Source organism: Centropristis striata, chromosome 14 (genome assembly GCF_030273125.1).
Source record: "Centropristis striata isolate RG_2023a ecotype Rhode Island chromosome 14, C.striata_1.0, whole genome shotgun sequence".
Taxonomy (NCBI): domain Eukaryota; kingdom Metazoa; phylum Chordata; class Actinopteri; order Perciformes; family Serranidae; genus Centropristis; species Centropristis striata.
The window spans coordinates 15,403,805-15,429,107 of NC_081530.1; the positions used below are offsets into that span (position 1 = coordinate 15,403,805).

At 39.0% G+C, this 25,303-nt stretch overlaps 2 protein-coding genes across 2 annotated transcripts in view; both read right to left on the reverse strand.

Moving 5' to 3' along the window:
* Window positions 1–3,694: 3,694 nt before the first annotated feature.
* asb4 (ankyrin repeat and SOCS box containing 4) lies at window positions 3,695–7,558 on the reverse strand. Its single transcript, XM_059350717.1, has 6 exons — window positions 7,264–7,558; window positions 5,559–5,858; window positions 4,963–5,205; window positions 4,629–4,876; window positions 4,403–4,516; window positions 3,695–3,883 (listed from the first exon to the last, which is right to left on the reverse strand). Exons 1-6 carry the CDS (start codon window positions 7,556–7,558, stop codon window positions 3,695–3,697), a joined length of 1,389 nt encoding a protein of 462 aa, XP_059206700.1.
* Window positions 7,559–8,068: 510 nt separating this feature from the next.
* ppp1r9a (protein phosphatase 1, regulatory subunit 9A) overlaps window positions 8,069–25,303 on the reverse strand; it is a 57,295-nt gene continuing 40,060 nt past the window's right edge. The window contains exons 8-19 of the mRNA XM_059350831.1: window positions 24,796–24,849; window positions 23,525–23,754; window positions 21,306–21,402; window positions 20,344–20,479; window positions 18,164–18,243; window positions 17,254–17,395; window positions 16,301–16,370; window positions 15,919–15,949; window positions 14,185–14,304; window positions 12,799–12,822; window positions 12,352–12,534; window positions 8,069–11,457 (exon numbers count right to left, since the gene is read on the reverse strand). Coding sequence (XP_059206814.1) covers window positions 11,275–11,457; window positions 12,352–12,534; window positions 12,799–12,822; window positions 14,185–14,304; window positions 15,919–15,949; window positions 16,301–16,370; window positions 17,254–17,395; window positions 18,164–18,243; window positions 20,344–20,479; window positions 21,306–21,402; window positions 23,525–23,754; window positions 24,796–24,849 — 1,350 coding nt within the window. The 3' untranslated portion in view covers window positions 8,069–11,274. The remainder of the gene's footprint in view (window positions 11,458–12,351; window positions 12,535–12,798; window positions 12,823–14,184; window positions 14,305–15,918; window positions 15,950–16,300; window positions 16,371–17,253; window positions 17,396–18,163; window positions 18,244–20,343; window positions 20,480–21,305; window positions 21,403–23,524; window positions 23,755–24,795; window positions 24,850–25,303) is intronic.

Sequence of the window (25,303 nt, forward strand, 5' to 3'; positions counted from 1 at the left end):
TTACTTCACTATATTTAGCTGCCAGCTTTAGTTACTTTCCATGTGAAGATTTACATAAACATGATACATTTGAAGTGATTTGACTTTTTTTGACAAAGTAAACCTCATTACAGTATGTTAAGAATATCAAATGAATCCTTGAAAAAAATAAAATGCTGCTTACATAAATGTATCAATAATAATAATCCAATATTATATTTGGGATATATATATATATATATATATATATATATATATATATAACAATCTGAATGGGGCCATTCTTCATAAAGAGTACTTTTACTTGTGATATCTTAATACTTTTTGATGCTGATAGTTTTGTACTTTTACTTAAGTTTTGAATGCAGGACTTTTACTTGTAGTGGTATTAGTACTTTTTTTTTCTATTTTTTTTTTAACTTAAGGAAGAGATCTGAATACTTTTTCCAACACTGATGCACCCTTGCTAATCAACAATGTTAATTTTTAATACATTAGTTTGTATCATGATTCATGTTAGCTGGTGAAGTTATTTGGTAAACTAGTCAACTAGCATATCCACCCAGTTTGTATTTGCTTTTGATAATGTTAGCAAGCAAGCTAAGGAAATAAAGTTTGTTTTTTTTTAAAAAGGAGATCGATGTACTTTAAATTGGAAGAGAGATAGTTCAGGGTCGGGTCTGATCTAAGTGAAAACCCAATGAAGATCCCTCCAGGAATCAAATGCCTCAAACTTTTAAATTGCTTCACATTTCACCTTTAAGTAGAGTAGAAACATATAATGGGAACATCACAGACAGATACTTAAGTAATGCTATATGCAGGCTGAATTGATCAAAAATAGATATTGTCTGAACTATATCAATTAAAACTTCTCAGATTCAATATCCTCATTACATAACAGTAATACTTCCATACACTGTATACTCAATTCAGTCTTTTGCCAAGTTTTTAGCCTTTAAGATCTCCTACAGATATTGTTGATGAGTATAGAAATAGATTTGTCTGTGCACCAACGGACTTTGTATAATGCATAAACATCTCTCTTAAAGACCACATGGTACTGTACTGAAGTTGTAGTTCGCCAATAAAAGGACCAGTGAATGTACAAAATGAACTCACTTGTCAATATGTCATTTCTCGTGAAAGCTCTTATAACTGAAGCTGTTTATAGTGTGTAAGGTGTTACGTATCTGGAAGTTGCTGCTTCCCTCGCCGTCCCCCTGACTCCCTCCTCTCTCTCCACAGCTTGTTTTTAGGAAACTTTGCTCTGTTTGTCTGTCACCATCGCAGACACAGTCCAGTGGGTTTCTATGGCCAGCTGCCATAGGGGTTTGAGAACAGTCTGTCCTCCTCTGTTTTGCCCCTCATTAGTGTGCCCACATGTCGCGCTCTGTTCAAGCATTAATAATACGGTGGCAATACAAACACAGAAAGCTTATTCTCAAAGATAAGAGAATAAAAAATAAGGTCACTGCGATGTCAGAATCACTAGAGCAGTTGGGTTCAGTCAAATGTGAGAGTAATTTATCCTTTTACCATTATTATGATGCATGATTTAAGTTTATACTCTCTTTGCCTGACGGTAACTGGTCTATTTTCAGAGCTCAGGGAGTCAGGCCTGACCCTTTAGTCATCCAGACAATGTTCCCTCTAGAACAGAAGATGTCTGGTACACATGCAGACCAACAGAGCTCAGCCACACCTGTTTGTGTGTGTGACCTATGGACCGCCATAAGGTTCCTGAGGATTACACCAACAGCACGCCACTAGTACGAGCAACTGTTGTACAGTAGGACGATGAGGTCACTGATATAATGAAACTGACTCATCCTATCTATTATTGACATCTTTAACTGTGCAATATTGAATTAACAATATAATGATTTTGAGCAATAACACTGCATTTATTCTTATTTATCCTATTTATGCTAAATCATATATCACATTTTTCAGTATTATTATATACACTGTTTTTTTTGTTTGTTTTTCCACATATTTCTTATTTATATTTTCCATATACATTGTTGATATATATCATAGTTCATCTACAAAAAAACATATACTTAAAATAAATATACCAAGACCATTTTCATTGATTTTCCCTTGATTGTACAATAAAAATATATGATGTAGGAAAATCTGTTTTTATTGGGTTTTCAAATAGCAATTAAATTGATATTCCCAGGACTAGAACATAAAAAATGGAGAATAAATTAAAATAAGATATTTGTTTTTGCAGATTAACTCTTAGTACTAAGTATAATACGCACATTTTTACATACTTATTTCAAATGTAAATTATAAAATTATAATTTCTTTATCTTTACACATTTCTATTGCTATTATGTTTTTATTCTACAATGGGAGCAACTGTAATGTAACCCAGTTTCCCGCTCAGGAATCAATTGGGTTGTTCAGAGAATGTGGAAATTGGAAATATTTTAAATAAAACACACTTAAATACATTTCCTTATCATTCTTTGATATATTTGCAAGAAAAACTACTCTCGTCTGTCTTATCCGTACCTTTTTAGTGACACTTTTAAATCCATGCTTGTTATCTCGGTGTACTGTATGATTAAAGCTACATTCTCATTCTCCCATCTAATTTGACCTTTATCTTAATGTTTCCTGAGGCTGCCTCTTCATTTTCTCCTCATTCTCCTCTTCAACAAAAAGACTATACAATAGCTCAGCAGCTCCTCTCTCTCCAGGCAGCAGCCTCAGTCTCATGAGTGCTCTCTTCCATTGTACACTGGTATTATCTCCCTGTGTTCAATTAGACTTACCACTAGGATAAATCAGACTGGGATGCTCACACCATTACAGCACTCTGTTGTGGCTGGGATGATTGTCCAGGTTACAATTAAAGGTCTACCTGAGACTTTAGTGGGCTTCCTTTAGATGAGCAACTACAGTGCATTAGACGGGATGGAAAGTAGTTCAAAGTTATCACCAGTGTCTTTGCAGAGTTGCTTCCCTTTGGATGGATTTCTTTTCTTTTTGTCTGACTAACAGAAAATTGCTCCGTGTGCGTGGCTTCATGTGCAGTCCACTGGAAAAACAGGCACTTGTTGTGAAGGGCTTTGTCAAGTGTTTGTTCTGCACATAGTGGAGTATCATGAGAGCATGAGCTGGCGAGCGAGCATTAAGGCACGTTGCCAAGTACATTTGGATCCTCTGAGGCAGCACTGTGATAGAGAGACAAGTAAAAGACAATTTGTGTTTACTGAGGCTCATGTCACCTTAAAAAGACACAAATAAGGCCTCTGTAGAAGGTAATAGATGTAAAAAATGAAAATAAAAAAATAGAAGGATTACAGAGAAAGAGGTTGTGGGGATGGGGTGGTGGTTCAGTATGCCCCAGCAGACAAAAATCCTCACTTGTCAGCCATCACAAATTATCATCATAATTATAGTCATTTTCATGAGTAAATTGTTATTTTTTCACCTCTCTCTCAGATTTCAGAGTGATTTTTTTTTGGGTCGAAAAGTAAATTCATAATTTGTAATTTTCTAGATGGCGTCCTCTGTCATGTCCAGCATCAAACTCCCTTTATAAATCAGTTTTATAGTAAGTCATGTGATCAGAGCTCCGGGAATGATGTGCAAAAATATTAAAAGGCACACGTGTTGGTGTCAGCTCAAACTAGCAGCATTCAGCAGTATTGCTCCATACAGTGGTTGAATTTTACGAACAAAGGTCCTCTCATCAGTACAGAAGCCCTTCAGGTTCCAGCAGTAAATAATTTTTCATGAGCGTTGGTAGTGGCAGCTGTGCCACACCTCTGTGGCAGAACCCATCCAGGCTGGCTCTGACGGCACATCGGGCCAGGTGGAGCAGGCTGCGAGGAGTGTTGGTGCATACAGCGAACAAAGAGTCGTAAAAGTCTTTGTGTCGCTGAGGAAACAAAGAAAAACACACCATGTTATCTAAAATCTTAGATTGGAAATCATGAACCCTACTTTTCAAAATAAGGTTATTTCTAAATAAGGTGACTCATTTTTCTCTGTATAGTAGCACTCTCAGACACTGACATCTCTGTGATTTTGTGTCTCTTTATGATCATTTTGTGTGTATTTATAGTTGTTTTGTGTCACTTCGTAATTGTTTTGGGCTTTATGTAGTTATTTTGTGTCTCTATGTAGTCATCTTGAGTCTCTTTGTCACTGTATTCTGTATATATTGTGTTTGGTTCAGTTTCCTTTTAATCTTTTTGTAAACTTTGTAGTCACTTTATGTTTCTTTGTTGTCCTTTTGAATCTCTTCCTGGCTGTTACATGTCTCTTTAAATGACATTTTGCCTGTGCCCAGATGGCCGGTTCAGTCACACATCCATGCTCTTAGCCAACTTCTTACTTAATTCTACACTGAACACATGCTGCATATTATCCATGCACAGTAGATTATTTTTAGTACCTTGTAGCAGTCATCAGGAATGGCAGATCTCCACTTGTTTGTGGGCTTTAAACGTTCATAAGAGTTGACCATGATTTCTATTGCTCCGGGGTAGTCATAGCAGGTCTGCAACACCTGCATAAAACAACACAAAACATGACATTACACAACAAGAATTTTGCAAGTAAAATGTATCGAAATAAATGTATCAAATATTATCTGATAACATCAGCCAACATCTCTGTACCTTGTGGAACTGGGGTGGGTAGATCCGTGCTGCGTTGTGGTTGAGCAGCAGCTGATAGCAGATCTCAGGTATAGCCATCGGCCTGACATCAGTCACTTTGAGGAGATACTGAATGGGGGCACAGCCGTTGATGTCCATTGATCGTGTATCTGCTCCGGCCTCCAGCAGCATCTGCATCAGGATGTGATCACAGTTCCAGGCTGCCTTGTGTAGAGCTGTTTTATTGTCGACTTCTCGGAGGTTGGGATCTTGAACAGAATAGAAATGTAGAAGGGATATCTTAAAGCTTTAATGTTAAAAAAAAAGATATGGCAATTTAAGTCCCAATACTCACCTGCCTTGTGGTCCAGCAGGAAGCGACAGACAAGGTGGTGATCTTGGCTGTAGCTCTGCTCTTTAGCGTCAAAAGCCCAGAAGCAGGCAGTCATGAGAGGAGTCTCCTGGAGAGAGTTGACTGCATCCACAGACGCTCCATGGGACAAGTAGAGAGCCACCAGCTCTGGGACCCCAAATCTGGCTGCTGTGTGTAGAGGTGTGTCCTCTTCATTGTTTTGGCCAGGCATATTGACATCTGCACCTGGAAAAACAATTGTTAATTTCTCAACATGGTCTCACAGGAATCCTTGAAATAGCCACGGATTTGCTTAACTCAGAGAACTGTCCGCCATGTTTTTTGTTCTGACCGCCGGGACCTTAAAAGTCACGTGACTTGGAACAAACCAATAGGAAAAAATATCAACTTGCATTGTAGAGAAATCAGTGTCAGTTTCACAGAAATTTGAGTTATTCCGTGGCTATTCCACGGATTTTGAGTTAAGCGAATCCGTGGCTATTTCACGGATTCCTGTGAGACCAGGTTGTAATTTCTAGTCTTGCACTTTCATCCATCTCCTAATATACACATCTGTACATGCACCTTTCCCTCCTGACCTTTGAGGATGAGCTGCTTGGCACAGCCCACAGACTTGCTGGTGATGCAGTAGTGCAGTGGTGTGTGTCCGCTCAGCGACAGGCCGTTCACTTTTACCCTGTGAGCCAAAAGCAAGGTGACACAATCGCTGCTGGATACCTCGCAGGCCACATGCAGCGGTGTCTTCCCATTGGGCATCCGGTTGATGGAGGCACCTTCCTGGAGGAGCACCAGCGCTGTTTCCACAGCATTGTACATCACACATACATGGATACCCATCGCCCAGGACTTCTCCAGTTTGTGGCCTGGAAGCCAATAGCCTGAAACAAATATGACAAATTGTGAAGCTACTTTATCAACCAGGACCCCAGTAAGTGATGGAGTCAAATGTTACTGCATGATTATTTCATGTGGAATTTCTGTTTCTGCTGTGCTTACTGCTATGACATGGGTAGGGCCCAGTTAGAAACATTAACAAGAATGAAAGATGTTTTTTTCCCCCAAATTATTATGTATTTTTACTTTTTTTTGTATAGTGAGGCAACAAAGACCAGAAAAGACAGGGGTACCACATGCAACAAGGGTCCCAAGGCCAGAACTGAAGCTGTGACACTGCAATGTGCAGGGCCGGTTATTCCTACAGGCCACCAAGGCGGCTGCCTAGGGCGCCAAATTGGCAGGGGGCGCCCCCTTGTGGCGCCCTTAAGCATACATCTTTGTTTTAACAACATTGATTAACGAAACATTTTTTAAAAAGCATGGGCAATAAAACCCTCATTGAATTAAATGAATATGCCCCAACCCATATTTCGAATGAAAATGTAATATTATATTATATAAAATATGATACGTGCATGGGTGTCGTCACTTATTTATTCATATTTTCAATTCAGTTGTTGTTGGTAAAGTTCCAAAGTTTCTAAAAATAAAAATGTTCTGAGACCATTACCTTGCTTGTAGTTCATGTATCAAATATTAGTGTACAGCATAATACATATAACATAGTGTACCTATATCAGAATGAATACATGGAATGGATGTGGTTCGGGGGGCGGGGGGCGCAAAATCTTAATATCGCCTAGGGCAGCCAGTGGGCTAGAACCGGCCCTGGCAATGTGTGATCTATTGTAACCACTGGGCTACTAAGGAAGTTGTTTTTTATTTTTTTTAATAATCTTTAACTTTGTTTGTTGCATAATTAGTCAATGGTGAACAGAGTACTCAGTTATTCCATGTAAGTAAAAGTAACAATACCACAGTGTAGAAATACTCATCACCAGCGAATTTGAATTTTAACTTCAGTGAAAACATAAAAGTATTACCAGCAAATTATACTGTAAGTATTGATTATGCAGAATGGCCCATATCAGAATAATGCATATCATATTATTGGACCATATGCATTATAATCACCTAGTGTAGACACTGTTTCTTGTCATATCCAGCTTTAGGATCCGTGGGGATTTAACACCACCTAGTGGAAAAACTACAGAACAAATCTTTCATGTTTTTGAAATTCGAGAGGAATTTACTAGCTGTTTTTCTTCATTAATGCTTTGTGAAAACATATTATGTCTCACAAGCTTGTTGTTTATTATAATAACTTGATAGCTCAACTTTACATGCCTGAATAGCTGATACAGTATGATAATCATACAGTGTACTACCCTTGATTTTAATGCTGCTGGTGAAATGTGGATCAGCTTCTTGTTACTTTCTCCGTACCTTGTTTGTATGAGGCCAGCACCATGCTGGGGTCCTCCACCTCCAACACAGTGTCAATGTCTAGTTTCCCGGTGTGCAGAATCCGCATGACCTCCTGGGCATTGTTGGCCTGCAGGGCCTCCAGAAATTGTCGCTTCAGCTGTTTGACAGCCAGTTGTCTGGGGCTCAACTCCTCCATGAGCTCCTCCTCGCACGGCGTTGCCAAGCCAGGTGGCTGAGACACTAATGTTCTCCACACAGCGTGGAGGAGATTGGAAATAAACGCACAAATGGTGATAATAAAGGTGTCAATCATAGCCACGCTGAAAGGCCTCCGTAAGCCCAGCCATCAGATAGGGGAGGTGTACGAGGAAGGAAGACGGAAATGAAGAGGGGCAACAAGTGACAGGAGGGAGTCGTCACAGAGAACAAAATAGCCCTGGAGTGAAATTAGGCTGAATATAAATAGAAAGGAGAGAGGGAGGGAGTGGAGAGCTGACTCCAGGCCAGCCTGAGATGTCCACTGAGAGAAGGGGCAGTGGATGGTCACATGGTAAAAATAACAGGCCATGTAACATGGCATGGGAAATCTGCTTGTTCTTTTCTACTCTGTTCTTTTATCTAATTGTGACTGAATCAAATCCATATCCAGGAGTATGAGAAATTCTCAACCAGGAAGAATAAAAAGGGAACAGTGATAACATTAATTATGCATACAGTTCTGCTGCATGGGACACATTTCTGTCTCTAGCTAGCAAATGGCCACAAAGCTATGTAAATAAGGTCAGATAAATGGTGAAAAAAGAAGAAACAAAAGCAGACTATGGACAGTGGCCGCACATTTTATTCAGTGTGACAGGTAGCTGCCCTTTCAACCTTTAAGAATGCGAAAAAGAGAGCAAGGTAATGACAAAAAAGGAGGAGGAGAATAAGTACAGCTTTTTAAAAGAGTGAAAGCATGGCTAGCAGTTTGCGGTGATTATCTTTTGCTCTCTATGTAAAAGACAAACTCTTCCAGACATGACCTGAACGTGTGCCGGGAGCACCAGAGTCTCGCCCAAACGTTCGTTCCATCATGTCTAGGCAAGCACATATAAAAGATGACATTTTGGCCTCAGGTGTGACCTTTCATCCTCCTTAGCCCTCAGACAAACTGTGCACACATACTGACACGATAGAAAACAAGGCTTCTTTAGGATTCTTACAGCGTATTGCTCTCTGTGTTTTACTATACATACAAAAGAGTCAAAAGAGTGCAGTCGGCGGACTGATCTGGGATGGGGGTTTTACAGAAAGGCTCAGGTGTTACAAAATATCCCATAAGAATACATGATGAGCAGTTTATTGGAGTTGCACTGGAGCAGCACTATGGTTGGATTAGAGGAAAACCACAAGCACAATGGGGGGAGGATTACTGCGTTCTCTTTCCTAAATCCTTCATCTGATAACAACCATTTGAATCTAAATCACTTTTAATGAACAGGTTTAATAATGTTTTGGCAATAGGAATTAATCATACAATTCTGGATAAATCATTGTTAGGTGTTAATAATACTCTTATTGTGTATAAGTTATCATAAACAGTTGCTTCATTAAATACAGAAATAAATAAATAATAACATAAACAGATCAGTGATACCTGTATTACTGTGGCATTGCATGGAGGCATCTGCAACCCCAAACACTTTATAATAACCATCAATAATAAGTGGTCAATTGATAGTTAATTAAACTTTACCTAATCGTTATTTTATGAATAAAAACAATGAAATGATGATTAATGTTTACCTAATATTAGTTACTCTAAATTGTATGTTATTTGACAGTTTATTGTTGCACACACTGTAACATTTTACATACTGTATTAGGTATTTGTTAATGATTACCAAACTACTTGTAAACCATCTACACACATTATTTAGATGGCTCTTATGTTACAACTGATGATTATAATGGCTTGTTAAATGGTTAATTCATACTTTGGAAAGCATCTACAAACATAATTTAGATAGATATTAGCACAAATAATCACTATTTTATAGATCGCCAAAAAGTATTTTATGAGACCAACTTAATGCACTTTGCTTTTCAAACTATTTATTATTCATTTAATAATTATTATACGCATTATAATATTTCATAATGGAGATCCAATTAATGTAGGTTTACATTTTTTAAGTGTTACAAAATATCTGATCCATGATCTCTGTAATGTTAATTGATATTTTACTTTTTTTTTTAAAGATTTTGTTTATCATTAACTCTTAAATATTTAATAAAGTATATGCATTCTTATAATGTGTGCAACAATAAACTATACATATAAACTATAGCATCACCCATAATAAGTTTACATTATCAATGATCATTTCATTGTTTGTTAACAGCAAAATAACTATTAACTAAAGTTAAATAAACTAACAATTGCATTTAATTAATGTTGGTTGTCTTGTTGGTGAATTGTTAACAGTTCACCAGGCAGGAGCATTGAGACAAAAGGGAATCATAACCAAAGCTGCCTTTGTTTCAATCACGGTGACACTGGCGTCTCTATATTTACTGTAAACCTATACGGAATGATTCTCGGGAATGCTAAAGAAGTAACACAGGGAACACGTGTCTCAGTGAGCGTCATAATCCTAAAACAAGGTCTGCATAAAGTACATATGTCAAAAATAATTTTAATGCTATATTTTTTTTATCTAACAAGTAAATCAAAATGTTTTAAGTTCCAGTTTCAGGTGCAATAATCTTTAAGACAGTTTCAGGACTTACTGCATCTGTCCTCCATCACAGAGACGACTCGTCTATATGGCAGCATTCCTAAATATTATTCAGAATATTCCAAAGTCATTTGCACGGTGAACTTTGACCTGTAACTTTTTATGAACAAAAGAAAAAACAAGAAATGTTTAGTCTACTGTATGTGTTTCGACACTCACACAGAAGCGGATAGAGTTCAGAAAAATTCTACTTCTCTAGAATTTCTAAAGGCAGCGGCGGGGTATTACTTTGTTATTGAGAGAGAATATAAAAAGAGGTCAAAAGCAGGTTACAAGCGGTGTCAAAGCAACATTATGCATATAAGCAGGAAGTTTCATTTTAACATTTTTTTTGTTGTTTTTGTGGTACAGGTTTGGTAAGTTACAAATTTCATGGTTACATTGTACCTGAAGTCTCCATTAGAACCAGTCCAATGAGTTACAGTATGTCCTTCATTCATACTTTGTGAACTGCTTTAGTACGGTACATGTATACTGTAAGGAGCATTGGACGAGCCAGTGCAGAGGTTACATTTACAGTGTTTGCACTTCCAGTGTTCTTGCACATACTGAGACAGTGTATTTCTCCCACTGACACTCGGTTCCCGCTTCAGTTCCTATTGGAAAGTTCCAGTGTGGCCTCCTTCAGTAGTGAGAGTAAGCAGCATGGGGACACCCAGTGGTGGGAGATAAGTACTGCCTCATGTGTTCCACCACACAGGCCTGACCTGTATGTGCCTCATCAAAGCAATAGAGCGATTCCACTGATCTATGTATCTGAACAGGATATACACAAGTCTATCAAAATGGCACATCAGACATGTATCTGTATTTATCACTGTACATGGTCGTCATGTCTATGGGTGCTGTGATGGGTCACGGCTCTGAGGATGATATGGGATTAGGATGAGATGAACTTTTCACAGACCGGATATGAATAAATAAACTTAATTTACAGCAATAAACAGCAAAATAAATAGAACTGAGTAAAACCTTAAATGGCTAAAAAACATAGGATGGGTGTAAAATGAGGCAAATGAACGGGGCAGGATCGTATTATCCAACTGCTCATTTTGGTTTCATTTGCTTGGTGAAAAAAATCACTCAACAATCTCCGACAGTTGGGCGTGTAGCTCCACCACTGAGAACTATTGAACTACTGAGCAGGCGTCCCTCAGGGTTCGTCTGTGGGGCCTACTGACGTTCTGTTCCTCGAGATGCTACTTGGTGTGGTGCTACAGTAAAGCGGGAGGTGGTCTAAGCATTCACTTCACTCCGCCGCGCCTTCTTTGCGCGCCTCTTTCTGCTGCTGCTCCAGCTCTCTCTTCCGTAGCTTTTCGCGCTGTTTCTCCACTTTCTCTCGGTTCCTCTTGGCTTTCTCCATCAGGACTTTAAGGTCTTTGATCTTTTTCTTGATCAGGGCACGGTCCTGGGAAGAAGAAACTCCAAGGGTCTGAAACAAATAAACGCTCATAAGCATCTTTCTTTGGTCTACCAGTGCACATATAATATTACATACACATATATATATATATATATATATATATATATATATATATATATATATATATATATATATATATATATATATATATATGTATATACACACATACATATATATACATACATATATATATACATACATACATACATATATACATACATACATACATACATACATACATATATATACATACATACATACATATATATATTCATACATATATATATATATATATTATATGTATTAATTGCACAAAATAACCCAGATTTTTAGTCTACTGAACTTATTTTTGCCTACTCACTGATTTGGTATTGCCATATTACAGTTCCTTTTTATAACAGTTTTTTTATTTATTTATTTCAAAGGTGTGTCAATAGTGACAATATGCAGATTTTTCTAAATTAATTGTGATTTGTAACTAATAAAACAGAAATACCAAACATACAAAAAAGGAATAATGATAATAACATTAAGAACTAAAATTATATAGTTTTTTGAAAATATGATACAACTATATAGTACAAATATAGATTGCAAAAGAGACTATTACATATACTGCCGTTTTTAGTACCCATTGGCCGTCATCGATACGTATATAACTGTGGGCTCCAACATACAGGGTTGCTCATAAAGTTGGAATAAAGTATTTTCTATTTATTCTTGACAGCCAAACTGTATATCTTCTCAAAACGGTATTAATCAATCTCTTCTAAACATCTCAATGAAAATGAAACCACAATTAACAGAGGATTGTGTCTGAAAACAAAATTATTCCAACTTTATGGGCAACTGTGTACATGTATGTGAGCAGAATATACAGTCTGTTTAAAAACCTTAACCCACCTTGAGGTCGGCACTCTCCAGCAGTAGCAGCTGTTCTCCATCTACGTTTTTGGCAGTGAATTCTGGGATGTGGTGTTCTAAGTTGAGGCCTACGAGCCAGCGGGCCACCTGCTGCGTGGTCCACTCTGTGATGCTGCGGTTCTGCCACTGACACTGCTTCGGAAACTGTCCCTCATCTAGTATCTGAACATAAACAAGAGGGACAGAGACAGATTAGGACAGAGAGAAAGAAGAACTTTTTAACTCTGACATACAGTATTTAGTGGATCCAAAATCAATGACACATTCAAGACATTTCCGAAGTGACAACTATATTCTGTAGCAACACATATTACTCTGTTTAAAATCAGTTTTCACCATGAATGATGTGTGGGAATAAAACACAGACAAATGGCTTAGACTCCACAGACACATAAAGACTTCCATGCAGTAAAAAACAGGTCTCACCTCATCATCTATCATGTCCAGACTCTGAATGTGGCAGCATTGAAAACAATAGAACATGACTTGGTTGTTAACAAGGTAAAAAAACAGTATGGCTTACACCACAGCAGCCGAGAGCAGCATCTGAGTATAATGAGCCATTGATTTTTAGCTTTCTGCCAGAGGAATATGGGAGAATCTTTTCTCTGTAGGGATAATGTCTTTTCAGTTTTATATCCATTAAGATAATAAATGTGGGCAGTGACACAAATGAAAAAGCAAATCTTGTCTTTGTGTTTGGTTGTTTGCATTTAAATGTAAAACAGATGACCTGATAAGATGCTTACATTTTTACAAAGCTGGTTCTGTGAGCTCATTTGTTTCAAGTTTTGAATAAAAAATGTTGATTTTAATCAAAGTTTTTTAGATTTCATGTAAATGGGTTTAGAGTAGGCCGACCTGCCAATCAGTTCTGTTTACAAATAAATACAATTCAAAACCTAAAGAAAGAAAAAAAATCACATATGAATAATGGTCTTTTGCCACAGTAAACCTTTCAAACCAGCTGAGTGCACCTGTGCAGCCAATCAAAACATGCACCAATGATGAGTGATCAAGTGTACATACAAAATGAGAAAAATAGTTTAGGGAATAGCCCTGGTTTAGAGCATTTTGGCCACATATGAATTGACACTGTCAACATGTCCTTATGATGTACAGTCATTGAAGAAAACAAGGGTGGTCTAATCATTTTTCAAATTCTTGTTCATTTTAATGCCATTTTCCTTGGTTTTCTTGATAACGATTTTGGTTATTATCAAGAAAACCATGGAAAATGGCTAGATATCAGCCCTTAAATTAAACTCTTATGAGCTATGTTTGTTGTTATCATTATATTTGTCCAAAAAAATGTACCTTTAGTTGTACCAAGCAATAAAATTACCAAGAAACTGAAAAGAACAAGGGTGGTCTAATAATATTTTTCATGACTGTATGCCTGTTTTACAAGTTTGTATGTGCATTTCTATTTCTATTGCATTTCTTCTGTCGCTCTCCCTGAGGTTTCTTCTTCTTTTTCCCCTGCTAAAGGGTTTTTTTGAGGAGTTTTCCCCTGGCCAAGGGTCAGGTCTGTGAGGGTCAATGTGAGGGTCTGTACATGGTAGGACACCCTCTGTGGGGTGTCCTACCATGTACAGTCCGTAAAGCCTTTGAGACAAATCTGTGATTTTGGGGTATATAAATAAAATTGACTTGGCAGACTTGACTTTATGTATGTTATCTGTCCACATTTGTACTTGTATATAAAACATTTTATTTCCTGCCCATCTTGACCGGGCCTCCCTGGCAAAAGAGATATTGCATCTCGCTGGAACCTTTCTGGTTAAATAAATGTTAAATAAAATAAAGTACCTCATCTGAGGAGAGCACCAGGGTGTGTGAGTGTCCCGACATCTTGGCTTCACTCAGCAGCCCGCTGATCTCCACTGAGCTGCTGCTGCTGGCGCTCAGATCATCGTTCAGAGTGGGTGCCTGAGAAATCAACAACACACTTATAAGACTGGTGGTGAGAGCCAACTGGCTCTGAGGAGGAATTTAGTTGATTAGATGGAGTGCTTCTCTAGTTCTATTTCTTAGAGAGAGAGACTGGAGAAGGAGAGAATGAATCAGGAGAATGAAGATTTTTCCTCTGAGCACGGAGCAGAATGATTAATTTGCTTCCTCCTAATATTTGACAGTCAATAAAAAGAACATTAGACTAAAATATTTAAGCTGGTTGATTGACTGCGAGACGTCAGGGTTGTGCACATCCCTCATTTTTAAGATGTTCCATTATAGCACAAACTGTGAATGTGATGAGTGGCTGGAAATGATGTAGCTGGATGCTATCCAATTTAAAAATCTCTGTGTCCTTGTGAGTTTGCAAGTGTGGACATTTGTGGAGTTACAGTATTAAGATCCAAGATTTGTGCTCAAACATGTAGAAACAAGCTGCTCAGAATTATTGATTATCGGGAGGAGAAAAACCAATCGTTTTTACAGTGTTAGGCCTCCTTTTCTCCTCCGTGAAATATACAGTATTTCCATTAGTCCTTCGACAGTACAAGACAAAGTGTAACATTACATTTATATAAGATTTTGAGACTAGAGTGTCAAGCTTTGTCTTACATTTAGTGTTATACTGTAGCCTGAGGTTTTCTTTGATTCTCAGTAGTGTCTGAACGAAAAGCAAAACTAAGCTTACAGGTTCAGACTTTGAGCTCACTGGGCTGAATCCTAACTTAAAAGCTCCACATAACTATTAATGTGAATACATTTTGCATTGATTTTTCTTCTGATGTGCACTCGTCTCGAGCAGAGAGCATGTCCTTGGAGAGAGGGAAAGGACTGGATTGGTGCAGGATCAAAAATAATCTCCTTTTTAATCCTACGGTAACCACGTCTGATATTACACAGGATTAGAAAGAGTTTCCATGCAAGTTCATACACTGCAACCAATGCCCATGTTAACAACTTTAATCTTATTGTATCAGTATGACAAATAACGGATTGAAGATGCATTATGAAACTCACTGATTTGCACAGGGAGCAATTGGGATCATATATTTCTACAGCACTGGAATATAATAATTAAAAAAAACACTTATTATACGATTGCTAAAATGGACATTTTACAGTGTTGTAGAAGATATAATTAAGATTATAAGAGACATTTGAGATCAAGTTAGAATACATATTGATTTTCTTGCAATCAGTAATGCAATTACACATTTTTCCCTTTAATACTAAACCCTGTTTACCTCTAAAGGTACAAACTCATTGCCGTTTCTGTGGATTAAGGGTATATTTGAACAAAACACAAAATAATACAATACCAAGTAATATGAATAGGAGAAGAAGTGGGGCCATGTAAGGGAGGCCTGTTTAAAAGAAATAACACAACAAATCCACGCTAAATGGCACAGAGTAAGAAAATCTGTCATCAAACGTACAGTATATTTAAGTATATACAGGTGCAGCAAAAAGCTGACAGGATTTATATTACATTACAGGGGGCAAAACAGTGTCCTTTAAATGTCCTCGCTGTAAAGTGTCTGTAAAGTGAATTTTTATTTGCCCAATGTACAGTTGTGAAACCTCATGTACCTTGAGTGTCTCTGGACTGTCCTCTGTGGAGCTGAGAGGGACAAAGAGAGAAAGGGAGAGAGAAGGAAACAGAGGTCAGTGATGACAATTACTGTACCACAACTTCAACAGTTTTGTCGGAGAGATGTTGGCTGGACAGCGTCTCACAATGTATCATTCATCAGTTAATGCCAATAAAGCAGCAGGGAAATAACTAAAACTTAATAAAAATAAACTAAATTAAAACTAATACTATTTATGTCATGTATTCTACTAACATTTAGGAGGAGTTGTTCACCATCGAAGCACTAAAAATTTTCTGTGTGTATTCTGTTTTAAAGGAATACTTCATGGAGGGAGTGTACAACTCAAAACAAAAATATTCCACTATTTGTCGTCTTACCCAGGATCCGAAGTTTGTCTGTGTTCCTCCACACAGTGAGAGGGGCTCGACATCACAGGAGGCTGAGAACCTGTGATCGCAAACACCCCACACTGACATTACTCCTACTTCAATTGATGAGTAGATGTACTAACAGATGTATTCCAGATCATTTGATGCTTCGCAGGCCTTTTTCACAGCACACATTTTGGCTTCTTATACAACCCCGATCCCAAAAAAGCTTGGAAGTTGTCTAAAGTATAAATAAAACAGAATGTGATGATTTGCTTACCATTTGTGGCATATATTCAAATGAAAACTGTATGAATATACTGTATCTTAAAACCCATCTGCCTGCCGGTGGGTAAAGGTAGGGGTAGAGTTAGAATAAAAAACATTTTATTTATATGGGTTAATGTAGTTTCAATTGTGTTTAAGCCACATGCTAAACAATGGGGCTTAAACTAGAAGATGTTGCCTTTAAAATGAAGCCTCATTCATGCAATTAGTCCTTACAGTTCTTCTGTTATAAACTTTGGTTTATAATTCTTTTGAGTCTAATCCTAACCCTTTCTCTACCCCTAAACCTAGCCAGGTATATTAGCTTTAAGAGGTTAATGTTCAAATTGAAAAACTTTTGTTCTGTTAATATAAATTGTGAATTCTGAATTTGAGGTATCCTTTCATTACATTTTACACAGCTTCCTAACTTCTTTGGAATCAGGGTTGTAATAGGAAAAGCACAGTTATTACTGACAACACCAACTATAGCTCTGTTTTCTATTAACAGTCAGTGCGACAGTGAGCCATCATGCACAATAAAGCACCCTGAAGCTAAAGCAGCTAAATGGAATTAAGCCATCATTCATTTTTATCATTTATACCTGTGCTTTTCCTACTATTGCATGTCAAAATGTCTTCTGTGAACAAAAAGGGCCTTTAATGGGATGAACTGAGGATGCAAGAGTACTTACCTGTGGTGGACTGCAGGGTTCGTCTGGGGGAGCTCTCTGTGCTGCGAGGGGCCCTGAGGACTGCAGCTCCTCCATCACAAGAGGCTGCACTACGAATGGAACCAGACCGACTGTGTGCTGGACTGCCGTGCCCCTCTGAGACCTGAAGACAAAAGGACAAAAAGAAAAGAGAGATGAAGCGAATGGAGGAGAGGGAAATGTGAATAAGGGCTTGGGAGGGAGTGGGATGAGGCCAGGAGATGAGACAGAGGAAGTGCAGAGAGAAAGAACTTGCGATGGCAAGAAAATTAATGAAGATTCGAAAGGGAGGAAAGCAAAGGCTCAGAAGTGGCCAAAGAGAAAAGGAAGTGCAATCAAAGGAAAAAGTGATCTGAACAGCCAGAGCTGCAGAGTAATCTGAAAGAAGTCACTTGACATACTTTCACCATTTCTAATTCCTCGCCCTCTTTTCCCCTGGAAGCCTCACACCGCCTGCTTTCTGTGTTCGTGCCAATTCTGGTCCAGTTCTCAAAGTTGTTCATCCAATCTAAACTCATTCCTGCTCTAGCCGAGTTAAGTGACAGCATTAGCCAGACGAGAGCCTTTCATCCAGAAAAAAAAGACTGTAGCTGTTATTATCACACTGGGAGAGACAATAAGTTGTGACAGCGCCACAGACTCAATTAGTGCCGCAGAGCAACACGTAGCAATTAATCCATTAAAGGAATAAAGCGGAATGGACAGGGGTTAAAGACACACAAACACAAAGACGCTGATGAGCACACACACATTAATTAAAAACCCTGTGGTGAAATTAAAGACACGTTAAATGTAAGAAAAGCCTAATGAGAATAGTGTGATTATAACACACATCTGGCTGATGTTAAACAGATGTTGTGTCATTAAAATGCGCAGGTGTGAGAATACAAACCTCTCCCTCTGTGGAGCTAATGCTGTCTCGGGTGAGTCCTCTGTAGATCTTCTTTTTGCTTGGTGAGCCCTCCCTCAGGTCTGGCGCCACACACACATATACACAAATAGAAAAGAGAGGAAAAACAACTGCAGTTTAGCTTGACAAGGTCAAAAGAAAGTACTCAGTAATCCATTTGTTCACCAAAAGCATTTGTCCATCACTTATGTGCATGTTTTTCTTTGTTTTGGTCTGATAAGGATGCACTTCATTTGGCCTGGCACCAGTGCTAACACCCCCATTAAATAAGTCTATTAAATAAAACATCAACACATTTAAAATATCACGTCTTCCCCCAAAAGTAACACCATTAATTAGGCAGGCAATTATCATTTTCCTGCTCAGGGAGACGCTGTCAGACGAGACAAAAACTAAAATAATTTCAGTTTAAAAGATAATTTCAGCAGATTCTGTCTTCTCCTCCCACATGCTCTCTCTCTCCTTTGTATCCTGCTCCCACCGTCTCCCTCAATCCCCCTTTTTAATATCACATAATGGGGTGCGTCATTTAGATCAGCGCAGATCCAATCACTCTGTTATCCCATCTGCACTGTACAGTATCAGATGTGGCACTTGTGTGTACACGCTGTGTTCTGACAGATGCAGCCACTGAAATAAAGCCAGCGGAGCTTAAAAAGACTTGAGGAGAACAAAATCAGACAGATGTGCTCAAAAGGGATTACAAGATTGTTTTTGTTTGCGGAGGTCCAAAACGAAACAAGAGTCAGGGGTGAAAGTGCGTGTGAAGGTTAAGGCAGCAGAGGAGGGGAGGATGTGAGCACAAGAAATCCAGGCTTCACTCTGTGTAAGTGTGTGTGTGTGTGTGTGTGTGTGTGTGTGTGTGTGTGTGTGTGTGTGTGTGTGTGTGTGTGTGTGTGTGCATTGTGTCACACAAGAATTCAATCTCTACAACGTCCTTCAGAAGGAAAGAGGAATCAATAACTGCAAGAGCTAAAAAAAGGCAAAGGCAATGATGTTGAGTTGCATCATGGGTCATATAGGGACATAAAATCTAGGTACTTAGTTAATACGTAGAAAAAATGCAAGGGAAAACTTAAAAGTTTATTTATAATATTGTTTAATGTGCAGGAATGTCTTAAAATGTTTTATAGGCATCTTTTTTACTGCGGTCTGGCCAATTTGGGCCCCATGTGAATGTGTGACCTCGAGTCAATAACAGGGTGCAGCCTGTTTCCAGGTTTCCATCAAATACCACTGCTCTGCTAGGCTCAAGGCCAGAAACTTGGCCAAAGAGTTTGTATGATACACAGTGGTGTTATTTGACAACCTGGGATGAGAACAGCTTGTTACATGTGTGTTTTTATGTGCTTCAGTGTTTCCCCTGCTCCTGCTGCTATGTGCAGCTATCGCTGTCAGTTTGACCGAGGGTGGGGGTGAGCCACACAGGGCAGAGAGGCCCAGTAGACAGGGTGAACTGTGCTCTTCGGCTGCAATCACACACAATCCGGCAATACCTGCAGAGTTGTGTGGAGGTGTGGTTGTGTTTATTTGTGCATGAAACAATCAGAAGCTCACATTTTATTCAATTCCTTCTCTTCATTCACTCTCTAGCTTGTTCGACCACAGCTGCCCTCCCTCTCTCTCTAGCTTGTTGAGCCAGGGAGGATGGACCTACTTTAAATGCTGTGTTTGCAAAAAACATCCAACAATTGTTGTAAACCTGTAAGACTATTATTCAGACATAAACATGAAGAGGTGCCGATGTTCTCGCTTACTCTCCTATTTGAGCTGTCACTACAATTGTAAATGAACAGTTCTACATTTTAGGGAAACATAGTTATTTGCTTTCTTGCTGAGTGTGATGGAAAAATCAATACTATTCTCATGTTTGTCTATTCAGTGTGAGGCTAGAGCCAGGACATTGTTAGCTTAGCTCAACACAAAGCCTGGGAACAGGGGGAAACCGCTAGCCTGACTCCGTCGATATGTTATCCTCATTCCAGCACCTTTGCAGCTCAATAATTAACATGTTTCATATGTTTATTGACAGACATGAAAGTGGTATCGATCTTCTCACATAACTCAGCAATAATGTGAAAATTACCCAACATGTAGAACTCATTCTACAAATCGATATCATAATAATGACCCTGGCAGAGAGCGTCCCCTCACAAACACACCTCTGGCTTGTGCTGCAGCCCTTTTAGGGCTGTGCTGCTGAGCGCTGAGCCTCTCAGCGCTGTTGCTGTTGTTGTTGTTGACCTGGATGCCGTTCTGCTTCATCAGCTGCATTAGCTCGGACTCTAATGTTGCAATCTGTAGAGGAAGAGGAACCGATCAATGTTAATCAGCCGTAGGCAGTTACCTGTCAAAACAGCTGCTTTTAAACACTGAAACAAATGACCTACATGATGAGGAGCACATAATCCATCTTTTGATTCCATGTGAAAAGTGTCATACAGGTGACGGCCAAGTGCACAATAAAAGCACCGGTGAAAGGCAGCGTGTCACTTTAGATAAAGCATAGCTCTCCTGTCGTGCTGTTGGCTTAAATTCCGGATTATACTGTTTTTCCACCACTCCTGCTTGTGCCACACTTCACCATTCACCCTTAACAATGCAGTGCAGTAGGAGAATGAGTGCTCACTGTGCAGAATAATAACAGGGGACAGTTGGGTTGACTGCCCATTCAACTGTGGGGCATGGCCTGAGACTTGAGCAGAAAACAACACAACTGTCATGTTTTAAGACTAGGAAAGCAGAAAATCAATACAGAGTTTGACTATGGAACCAACCACAGGCCCCTGGACGCCAAGTCCATCCACTGTCACTGTCCAAGGAGGAGAAAAAACTACTAAAAAAACACATTTTTAAGCCTCATAGAGAGAAAGTAGTCAAGATGGAGTGCTGTTAGTGATCTTTTTGATCATTACTGGATTTAGAGTCCTCGCATGCATATGTATCATCAATGTATATAATATGCAAAACCAAACAATCTTGATTATTAAGCACAGAGAAACACCCCAAATAGCTTTGTGTCTGTGTTTGGAGGCCAATATGCAGATAAAGAGCTAAAACACAGCGATGAATACAGCGAAAGATGGAGGTAAGCAATAGACAAACTCAAGAAAATTTTGTTTACCCTGACTTGCAGTCCCTGGATCTCAGCCAGGTGAGCTTTCTCAGCCTCCTCCAGCCGCTTCCTCTCTGCATCCTCCTTCTGGATAAACTCCACCTCTCTGGAGAGACAAGAGGGAGGGAAGATCGTAATGTGGTGAGTGGGTGTGTGCCAACAGAGGACAAAAAGATACATTTAAGTGTGTGTGTGGGTGTTCCGCCATGTGTGACAGTGGCTGTTCCGCCGCTCAGCTGTGGCGATAAGGGAGCTGAGGCTGTTTTAGGATGTCAGTGTGACTTCAGTCTGACCCTGCTGCTTAGAGTGAATACACACTCAACACATGTCTACAACTGAAATACACACATACATTTCCATCCCTACTTTCCCCTTGGTCTGTGAGCACACTGTCTCCCCTCAGCAGCTCAGTCCTCTGCCACAGATCAGCATGGAGGGTTTGTTTCATCAGTTAGCTTCCATTTGGCCTGCAGGGCCACAGCCAATTAGAGGCAGTCAGACTGGAGCAGAGCAGGAGAGGTTGTGATGGGACTGACCAAAGAGATCAACGCACTGAAAAGCCGGAGAGCTGCGCTGCATGAGAATGGAGACTCAGCTTTTACTGTTGAAATGGGATAAGACTTTGGCTATAAAAAGAGGCGCTCTGCCCCACAGATGGAAACGCAGTAGAAATGATCTTTTCTGTTCATTGAAGCAAGAAAAGAATAATGAAGGAAGTCGTCTAAAATTATTTATTAAAGCGTACATTTAATGGCACGGTGGATGCAATGACCTTCTTTAAGAAATGCTTCAAGTGTACAGTTATAGGCTAATAGACAAGTAAATGGTGCTTCAAGAGCCTCTCTGAGCATGTCAAGGAGGAAGAATTGGTTCAAAGTAAGTAAGTAGAAGTTTCTAACTGCATTTATGGTATATTTCTATAAATTGAATTGTGCTACATTAAAATATGAAAACCAAAACAACAGACAGTTTGCATCCATGTCAATCCAAACTCATATAGTATATGTAGTAAAGACTTTGAAGAAATTAAGTAAAAGCTATTAAGTTTTTTGGCAGATGGAAGTTATCACTATATTGACAAATGATTCCTCTGGAATTATGGCCAAAATCTTCCATCCTGATATAGGTAGATTCATATCTTAAAAGCCATTTCTATCATGAAACAGCATTTTATAATGTTTTGTCAATCAATAAATTTCCTTTTAGCTATTCTCCATACTCCATTTTCACAAAACAGTGCCTCTACGGTTCACTTCAGAATGTAAAATGTCGTCCAAATGACATAATTTGGACATAATTATATTGCCGTAATGCTGTTTCGTCACCGTTTCTTTTGACATCACCAGGGAAACAATATAGAATAATAAAGGTGATACAAGATGTCGTCATCATTTTTTATCCTATTAGACATTTTTGTGAAAAGTTGTCATAATTAACGTTTTATTCCTGAGTTACGGCAAAAAAACATGTTTTGTGGGGTCCTGTGACCTTGACCTTTCACCTTTAAAATCTAACCAGTTCATCCTTGAGTCCAAGTGGACGTTTGTCCCGAATGTAAAGAAATTCTCTCCAGGTCTTCCTTCCTGAGACATCGCTTTCTTAAGAATGGGACTAATGGACAGTAAAAGTCCAAACAGGTTTAAGAAGAGATGAAGGAGGCTGTTCACATCAGATGCAAAAGATCATCTTTAAACAGAAGCAGGCATTACGATCTCCCCCCTACATATACGACCACCTGTTATCACAAGTCTATGAGATATGAGACCCCTGCTTTGCACTTGGTATAATAACAATAAACTAGATTTGAAACTTGATTTGACTTGATCTGCTTAAAAAAAAGACCTTGAGATGTGACTGAAAGTTCTGGAAAAAGTTTGTGAGGGGCCCTTTAGGTAAATAGCTTTAGCCCTAGAAGTCATTAATACCTTTCATCAATCTTTTGTTTTTAAATGAGTAATTTCAGATACAAACAACCTCATTTAGAGAATACAGGATCAATGCGTTCTAATCCCATCTCTGTTGTTCTCTCACATGCAAAATACTGTAGATAATCATGTATTTTCAAACTGAACCAACAACATAAATGCGCCCTAATTGAGGTCAAATTGTGGTTAAATCCCTCATCTAACAGATAAAATGTCTTCCTCCAGTCTTCTACATTCAGACCATGTTCCTCCCTCATCCCTCAATCACAGATTAGTAAAACCTGTTAATTCAGGTTCACTCACTTCTGCTGGAAGTCTTTGATGAGTTTCTTGGCCTTGTTGTACTTCTTCTCCAGAGCTTGGTACTGCGCCTGCGCCTCCTTCAGGTGTTCGTTGACCGTGTGGCAGAGGGTCTGCGCTTCGATCCAGTAGCTCTCCAGCTTCAGCATCCTCTCCTTGTTCTCCTCGATGCTGGCCTTCAGCTGGCTCTTCTCCTTCTCCCAACGCTGCTTCTCCCTCTCCACTGACGCCAGCTGCGACGGGACAAAAACAACTTTAGTTGCAGCATCAGAACATTCGATAGGGCCGAGATAGACCTTGTGTTTTATTCTGTTTTTTTATTTTTAAAAAAGGATATTGTCTTTTGAAAAACAAGCATATTTTACCATCTTATACAGTTTGCACGGCAATGTTTTAAGAAAACATATAGATATCTATTATAGATATAGATATATAATAAGAAATATAGTCAAATTTGCGACTAAGAAAAATAGTGTTTTTTTGTCAAGGAACCACATTGTTTTACTTAAGATGTTGGATCAACCTCATCACAGCACACACACCACTGCTTGCCGTGTATTGTGCCTGCAGTGAACCACCTAATCAAATTATTCTTTGTCATCATGATTAACAATAAGAAAATTTATTGTGAAAAAGTTTTTAGCCTCCAATGGCCCAAATATGCTGTCATAAGTTTGTCCCTCAAACCAAAGCATTAGTAGTTGTATTTATACTACATGCACTGGGACCAAAACAAACTTGGCATTTCAAAATTTGGAATGATATCACACAACGCTGGTCAAAGAGAAATGCTTCACAAAGTCTGTGTTCAGATTCAATCAATTTATTTCACTGTAAAAGTGGATTTACTCTCCTAAAAAAAGCTTTTCAGGCTCCACTTCTCTGATGCATTTAATAAAATCACCTCTCAGCACATTAATTTGCGAATCAATCAATTCAGGCCATTAACATTTGACGGAGCATATCAATTATACCCTTCAGATGAGTATGACATACACAGGTTTAATACGGCAGAAAAAGAAATAAACAGAAGCTCATTTGCAAAGGAGAGCTTGATCACTTCCTTAATAGCTGCTGCTTCAGTAAATCAATCTGCCTACAATTTCTAAAGAAAAAAAAAAGATTCCTAAAGCTTTCCAACTCAACCTGCCCCCTTGCCCCAGTGTTGTTCTGACACTAGTCCTACATCCATTTACAAATTGTTTGAACTCCTGACAAACTTCTGTCGTTTGCACCCACAAGCAGCCCGCGCACTGACAGTTTTAATCTCTTACCTTGTTTTTGAGCTTCTGAATCTCGGCCTCGGTCACTGTGTGTTTGATCTGGAGCTGTTGGGAGCAGAGGCGGAGAAAAGAGAGGATAGGAGAGAAAAGAGAGGGCGGTCAAATAATCAAATGCATGGCTGCGCAGGCTCTCTCCGCTGTCGATACAGTGTGATGGACGGAGGCAGCCGACCCTGTCCTCCCCTGACAGCATCCCCGCTCCGCCACTGACACACACTCTCAAGAGACGGAGAGAGATAGTAGAAAAAATCCAGTATGAAAAGCTTTTAAAACGTCATTTACATAGCATTACGTCTAAAAAAATCCCTATGTAATATCTAATGCTGTTACGAACTATAAAATACTTAAGACACAAAGGCTTGAATTTATCTCCGGAAGTGTAACACATTAGATGGATGGAGCTGGAGAGGGAGCAGCAAAGGAGTTATGGGTGGAAGTCGAGATGAGCCGTCATTTAGAGGCAGACACAGAGGGGAAGAGAGATAATGACAGGGCAGAA